At 35.4% G+C, this 7,878-nt stretch overlaps 1 protein-coding gene across 1 annotated transcript; it reads right to left on the reverse strand.

Moving 5' to 3' along the window:
* Positions 1–4,509: 4,509 nt before the first annotated feature.
* LOC110441697 lies at positions 4,510–5,343 on the reverse strand (the record flags this gene model as incomplete). The annotated part of the gene is made up of 1 exon (XM_021484916.1): positions 4,510–5,343. A coding segment is annotated over one exon (834 nt), but the record flags the coding sequence as incomplete, so codon positions are not given.
* Positions 5,344–7,878: the final 2,535 nt, after the last annotated feature.

Genomic DNA, 7,878 nt, shown 5'->3' on the forward strand with positions numbered 1-7,878 from the left:
ATTACATTACCACAAATTTAAACTATGCATTAAACTATTTCCTGTTAAAATGTTAGATATTAGGTTTGTTTGACCATCAAATGTAAACTTTGTTAAGTAAAAGGGCTGAAGAATCATATTAAGTGAACTTTGAATGGTATAATTTCAACAAACATTTCAATAACATCCTTATATTGGCAAAAACCTGAATGGGTACCGTATAATGCTTTAAATTCGCTGGGTCAATATTTCGCGTTTTTGTTTACGGAACATATCTCATGGGGGTTAAATTTCGCTGTACACCCGCTTCTATATTTCACGGATCACTTATATATCAATAAAATACGACACGGTTCAATGAAGGCGTTACCTTTCTATGACGTCAGTGATGTGGTAAATATTTTGAATTGTTTTAGCATTCGCGGATTTTAATTAAAATGAGAATAAAGCGAAAAATGAAAATCCCGCGACATATAACCGCTATACAGTATATGAAGTCACAGAGTTGTGAAATAAGATTTGAATAGTTTGAAAGTCAAAAGCTTGCAACATTATATTACCCAAAAACTTAAGGAGAAACGTAAAACTTATATTTGAATTCCTTAAAATTTGATCTCCTTACGATTTCAAAACCAAATATGCTGTAGAGGACCTGTGAAAACAAGCAAACTTTTCAAACATATTTCAAAAGTTGCATTCAATAACATTCTGACGTAGAAACGAGGTTAAAATGCATACGCCATGTTAGAACTGAACAGTTAGTTGAAATAAATGTGAGGTTTCTAGACATAACAAAGTAAACAAATGTTGACGATTAGTATCAGACTTTTCGAAATATGCAAAATAAAATAATTTTATTTTGAAGCTTTTTAATTTATTGACCATGATCTTACCGAGGAACTTATAGACAGAATTGTTTTGTCCTAATTGGTAGACTCTGAAGTGTTGTTTTTGGAAAATTACAAGATTTCATAAAATCAAATATCTGATAACTACAATATTTATTCGTGCTAAACTGCCATCTTATAATTTCAGAACAGTAGTAAGAAATGAACACGGGCAATTTAGGGTACCCGTACGACTGTTATAAAAGCATTGAGAACTGCTCTTTCTGGCATGAGTGTAGCTTTGATAAATCATTTCTGAAAAGTAAATTATTCCTTGCGCCGGGGCGTCTATGAAAAGAATGAGGAAGGAAATAAACCAAAAAATATGAAACTTCAATGGGGCCAAACCGGAACTTGAACCCTGGCCATCAGGTTGTTATACTATCGTTGTATAAACTGTACAATTCATCATCATTAAAAGTATGTTTCTATGCTATTATTACCAACATTTGAACCCATTGTTTACATTTGTAAACCTTGTCTGGCAAGTTTATAACAGACTTTTGCAAATGACAAATATGTGTGTCGTCGCGACAAATAAAATGAATACATTTTAGAAGGAATAACTTTCCAAGGTATTGATATTTTTGAATGAATCTTAATAGACACATACTTGCTAACTTGCCTTTCGGGGGAAAAAGCTTGCTCAAAATAAAAAATAAAAAAACATTAATAAAATGTGTTTGTATAACACCTAGGGACAAAATAACATTTTATGAAAAATTTAACAAATCAAATTGGTTTAAAATGTTCAATTTTTGGGTTTAAAATCTGGATTCTCCCTCGCAAATAGGTAGAATTGGCAAGTGTGTTGTCAGTGTAACCATAATAGATATGTTTAGCATCCGGCTTTGGAAAAGTTTACCCTAATAAATATGAGAATATGTGGCATCCTCAGACACATGACAGTGGTATTGATATGTTGGTTTTGATAACCGCGCGTACATTTAAAAACTGGGAAAAGAAATAGTGTTCAAACTTCTTGACAAATTTAAAACCTTCTAGTCTGTCTAGTAGAGGTGTATTTAATAAATAAAAAGCAAAGCATCTGAATTGTTATGTATAGCCAGTTATACAATAGACTATGCATGGTGACATCATAGTTACATAAATGTCGTTGCACACATACAGTTATGACCTGTGCCGAAGCCGTGGCTGGAGAAGACGGTGACGGATTATCTGATAAAGCAACGAAACGCGACAAGTCAGGTATTCGCATTTTGGCAAACCATTTATAGGCCTGAGTTGTGAAATACTTTCTGATGTCAACTTAAATATCATAACACCTACATGAAATGCCACCGATCTGCTGGCTCAATACGTATAGTCTCCTGAAAATAAGCATTGTTTAGAACTAATTGCATAGGTGCATTCTATAGAGGCATATGAGCGTTTGAATTGAACAGAAAATCAAAGGAATAAGCATTTTGATGATAAACACCTTTAGAAAAATGGCTGCCGCAAAGGATTTGATGAGCAGACGTCCGGATAAAATGTGCAGTCTTTCTAAAGTAAGAATAGCCCATAAGACTAACGAGATTTATTCACTATAAAAACTGTTCTGCATCCGAAACCGGTCGGATTTTGCAGATATTTCTTTTGTTATTTGTTTTGTTAATATCATATATGTTATGTTTAATCATTATCTATACATTACAACAGTAACAATCCTTCAAATATCTACGTAGTTCTGTAATAAACAATCTTAAATATCAACATGTCAACATGCATCGTTATCCCTTGTAAATGTAAATTATTATAACTGTAACGGAACTGGACTAGGTCGATCGTCGGCGAACAGATAGCTAAACTGGTTGAGCGTCCGTCTAGAGTTCATAGGATCCCGGGTTCGAGCCCCGGTCTGGCCGTGCATTTCCCCTCTCCTGTTACATTTGGCGCCCAACGAAATATACCCACATAAGGTGGTATCGGGTCTCGTGTGTCTTCGGGGTCGAAGACTGTTAAAAAAGGGAGGAATGTAAAAACAATCTCAAATACCAACATATTAATATGCACGGTTATCCCTTGGATTTCAATTGTAAATTATTAAAACATGTATTTTTGCCTGAATATATATCCGTAAGAGGAAAACATGCATATAACTCCTTTGTGATGAGAAGTAAGAAATGATGTATAAAAGATTAAGGATCTGCTAACGATAACAAAATCACGAAAAGGCGAAAAACCCGCCAAAGGGAAATAACGAACTAACACCAAAGTGCCAAAGCTAAACAATTATAAGACGAAAACCCGCCAAAACTCCAAGCCTTATAACGAAAGGATGAAAGCCGCTAAAGTGAAATATTCGTGGGAAACAAAGCGGATAGACGAAATGTGACATATAAGCCGCAAAACATAAGTCAACTTTTTGTGAAAAATAATTTCATCAATTTGTAAGTAAGCGGCGGAATTGCCGACACCAAATCAGTACAATTGCCTTAGGATCGATTCAAGCAGCAATGCATCATGGGGATACTCATAATATCCATATTCCATCATACAATCTGTGGTAGAAAATCAGTTATTATTTTCGAATTTTTGACAGTTAATTGAGTGTTTCAAATATATTTTAGACTAATCCTATATACCAAAAATGTGACAATTCAAGCATGATATAGACGGAAAAGTTCCAAACCATACTAATTTAAGCTTGTTTATTTATTAACATGACCCAGCCATATACAATTCATAAGTACCTCAGCAGAGCTATGATATACAATGTTGAGGAATGCATAAAAACAAAAGTTTGAACAAAAATGTTTGATACGAATTCTAATATCATAAGCGATTTACATGTATTATAATGAAACAGCAAAATAAGATTTAAAAATACCTAAGCACAGTTGTGATATAAAACATTAAGGAATGCATGAAAACAAAGTTACATTTTTGTATGAACCAAAAAGGTTGGATACGGACTATAATATCATAAGTTAATAATTTGTAAGGTTTTTAACAATGATAATCTACGTTTACGTACAATTTGTATAGAAATGAAATATAATTGACAAATACGATATGAGTATATACACTAATGTACATTTTCCTATGCAAACTTTAAAGATACATTTTGCAGCTAGATTCAAACAATTTGCAGAAAAAATGAATTAAATACGATAGTCAGAGCTTGATTCAAACAATTTACACCAAAAACTAATTAAATACAATAATTACAACTAGATTCAAACAATTTACAACAAAAATGAATAAAACACGATAGTCACAGCTAGATTCAAACAATTTACAGCAAAAATTAATTAAATACGATAGTCACAGCTAGATTCAAACAATTTACAGCAAAAATTAATAAAATACGATAGTCACAGCTAGATTCAAACAATTTACAACAAAAATTAATAAAATACGATAATCACAACTAGATCCAAACAATTCACAGCAAAAAATAATTAAACACGATAGTCAGAGCTTGATTCAAACACATTACATAAAAAAATGAGTTAAATACGATAATCACAATCATAGAATATATGTGTCTTAACATTAGTCGCCAGTATCTATTTGCGATGTATCGTGCTTTTTACTTGGACGAACCAACCAAAATCTCTGTTGACGGTGTATCGTGTTTGTACCTTGACGAATCGTCCACAGCACATTTTGGCGGTGTATCGTGTATGTTCTTTGACTAATCGTTCATATGCTCTAATGGCTGTGTGTCGTGTTTTGATGAATGGTCCTCAGCAGGTTGTGGCTGTGTATCATGTTTGTACCTTGGCGTATCATCCACAATCTCTATTTGCGGTGTATCGTGTTTGTACCTTGACGTATCATCCACAATCTCTATTTGCGGTGTATCGTGTTTGTACCTTGACGAATCGTCCACAAGATCCATTGGCGGTGTATCGTGTTTGTACCTTGACGGATCGTCCTCAATCTCTATTCCCGGTGTATCGTGTTTGTACCTTGACGTATCATTCACAATCTCTATTTGCGGTGTATCGTGTTTGCACCTTGACGGATCGTCCTCAATCTCTATTCCCGGTGTATCGTGTTTGTACCTTGACGTATCATTCACAATCTCTATTTGCGGTGTACCGTGTTTGTACCTTGACGAATCGTCCACAAGATCTATTGGCGGTGTATTGTGTCTGTACCTTGACGAATCGATCACAGTATCAAATGGCTGTGTATCGTGTTTGTACATTGACGAATCGTCCACAATCTCTTTAGGCTGTGTATCGTGTTTGTACATTGACGAATGATCCATAGCACATTTTGTCGGTGTATCGTGTATAATCCTTGACGAATCGTCCACAATCTCTATTGGCTGTGTATCGTGTTTGAACCTTGACGAAACGTCCATTGTTTGTATTGTCGGAGTATGTTGTCGGTACCCTGGAGAATTGTTGTACATTTCTAAGGTCGAAGCATCGCATTCGTGCCCTACTGCATCGTCCGTAGCGTCTATCTCCAAAGTCAGACATCCGTCATCTGTATCTGCTTGTTCAACATTGTTTTTCTGAAACAGATGTAATTTATTGTTGTAATGGGACTCTTACACATAACCGTTTGTGATCACAGGTATCTTAGCATTTGTTATTTGGACCTAAACTAAATGTGTTACGGGTAATACTACACGTTTGAGAAGTGTCGATTAAGAATGCTACCTCCCATTGATGATATAAGGGGAGGAAGGCTCTCGATGTCGAAAAATCGACCCCGCCAACTTTTCCCGCATCAATAATCAAATGACATGAACCCCGTTTTCTCCAAAAACACACGCCATTTCCAAGTTTCAAAGTGTTTTGCAGTCAAAGGGACACCTTTTCCATCTATCTTTATGAGGTACACATGTGGTGTGATTGGCTGGTTATTTAGGGATGGACTGGCTGCGCTGTTAGGAATATATCGTGGCTTATAGTTAGTCTCGTTCAACCAGACGCTTGGTCACTTGTAATTCAAAAGTCGGTTCAAACACGTTCTTTAAAATAACTATCACTAGAGGGTAGTGTTTTTCCTTTCGTTTCCGGACATTATGTCAACCCAATTAAAACATTTCAAACAATAATGAAATTAATGAAACAAACGTACCTGTACATGCATTCCTGTACCCGTGTATTCACTATTATCGAGAACAATGTAAGAAAATTTATCAACTCTCGAACTGAGCACAAAGCCAACAAGGCTGACTGAGGTTGGAAAAAAGCATGCAAAGCAAGTGAGATTTTACCTGTCACCATTCAAAACACTACAGGTTCTCACTCAGGTAATCTGGCTTGACTTGTATCAATAGCCTTGTTAACTTCATGAATTATTGGAAATAACCTTTGACCAATGCAATAATAATCCAGAGTTGTGGTAAACCTCGTTATGATTTCACAAAACGGTAGCACTGGGTTTGACCAGACTCTCTGTTTGGAGTAGCTGGCGCAGACAACAAGAGTCTGGTTGAGCGAGACTAGGTTTATAGTTGGCGCTGATCACAAACTCGAAGATTCATAAATGACAGGAAAATTCGTAAATCTATTTATAAAATGTAACAGTTTGATTTTAAGATTGACCAGAATCGAACATGTATACAAAAAAGCACCTTCTCTACAGTAAAATGCACAAATGATATATTTAACGTTATATTATACGAATAAAACTGTATTACAATAAACATGTAACATGTAGTCTCCTTGAAGCAGACGGAAAAATAATAATGTGCAGGTGCTAAAGGTATGCCGGGAAATCTTACAAGGATTAAAGAATCTTTACCGAAAGTTGATCTAAAGCCCTAAAATGTGGAGAATTACTCTGAAGACGTTAGTGTAGGTCCAGATATAGCTGTAACACATTCGAAGGTCCCTGTGTTTATGATAAAATCTTGTGAAATCTAACACTGATATGAATTATATAGAAACTTGTGAAGGGGGTGTTTCAAAGACAGAAAGGTTTGGGTATGACGAAGTTAAGTATCCTAAAAGGTGAGATTAAATAAGTAGGTTTGTAAGTGACTGTCCTGGTACCGCCTCGCTACTGACAAAAAGTAAGAGCATAAACATAGTCTGGGAGAGTTAAAATGATGGGACTTGCTCGTAGTTGCACGTGTACATTAATAACGTGCATTTATAACTTTTGTCTACAAAACATAAGCTATTTTTAACTTGTGTTTCATGGGAACTGTTACAAAATAAATTCGAGCTACAAAGCAACGGCCAAGCTGGACTAATAATCCACCAGCAGCGTCAGTCCACTTGGTTACGTAAATACGAACACCTATTTAAAGTATAAGTTTTAGAAGCAGAAAGGCAAACAACGTAAACATATCATTCTGGAACAGTATACATAAACATACTCCAAAGAAAACATTCTCTGTTGCAGACAAATGTAAATGAATTGTTGTTAACGTTGAGTAGGGTTTTAAAGGCACATTGTCCCTTATGTTACTTCTACAGGTATTTCAAAAACAATTCTGACATACTAATCAATTTGTTTACCTTTAATACCAAAACTGAGCCAAAGAATGGCCAAACATGTTTGGTGCCGTTAAAATATTTACTTTGACTTTCTGCAGCGATTTGTTATTCCCTGTTTCACGTTCAGCATTGAGAGAAATGGCAACAACTATTTCATCCGTTGTCAGTAAAATGTGATCGGGCGGAATGCTGTGCTGGGTGCCTTCGGCATAGTTTTTCAGTGAGATAGCTCTATAATTAGGCATACGATCCGCGCTGTCACAAGGAGGCGAATACGCCAACATACCCTGTCTCTGGCACACATACACACATGCATGCATATATAACACACACACACGGAGACACGTACATAAATGTCCTTAGCTGTTAATAGGACGTTAAACCAAATAACACCAAACCTTAAATGACCTAAGCTGTTAATAGGACGTAAAACAAAACCAAACAAAACCAATTAAATGTTTAAATAGGTGTTTCCTTAATTTCGTTCTATTTTTAACAGAAAGGACTGTTACTTTACGATGAATTTCTCTGATATATTGATTCCATTAATTTAATCAATCACGTTAGTTCAGCATACAACACATCAGCTATCA

This window comes from Mizuhopecten yessoensis, unplaced genomic scaffold, assembly GCF_002113885.1.
Source record: "Mizuhopecten yessoensis strain PY_sf001 unplaced genomic scaffold, ASM211388v2 scaffold716099, whole genome shotgun sequence".
NCBI classification, from domain to species: domain Eukaryota; kingdom Metazoa; phylum Mollusca; class Bivalvia; order Pectinida; family Pectinidae; genus Mizuhopecten; species Mizuhopecten yessoensis.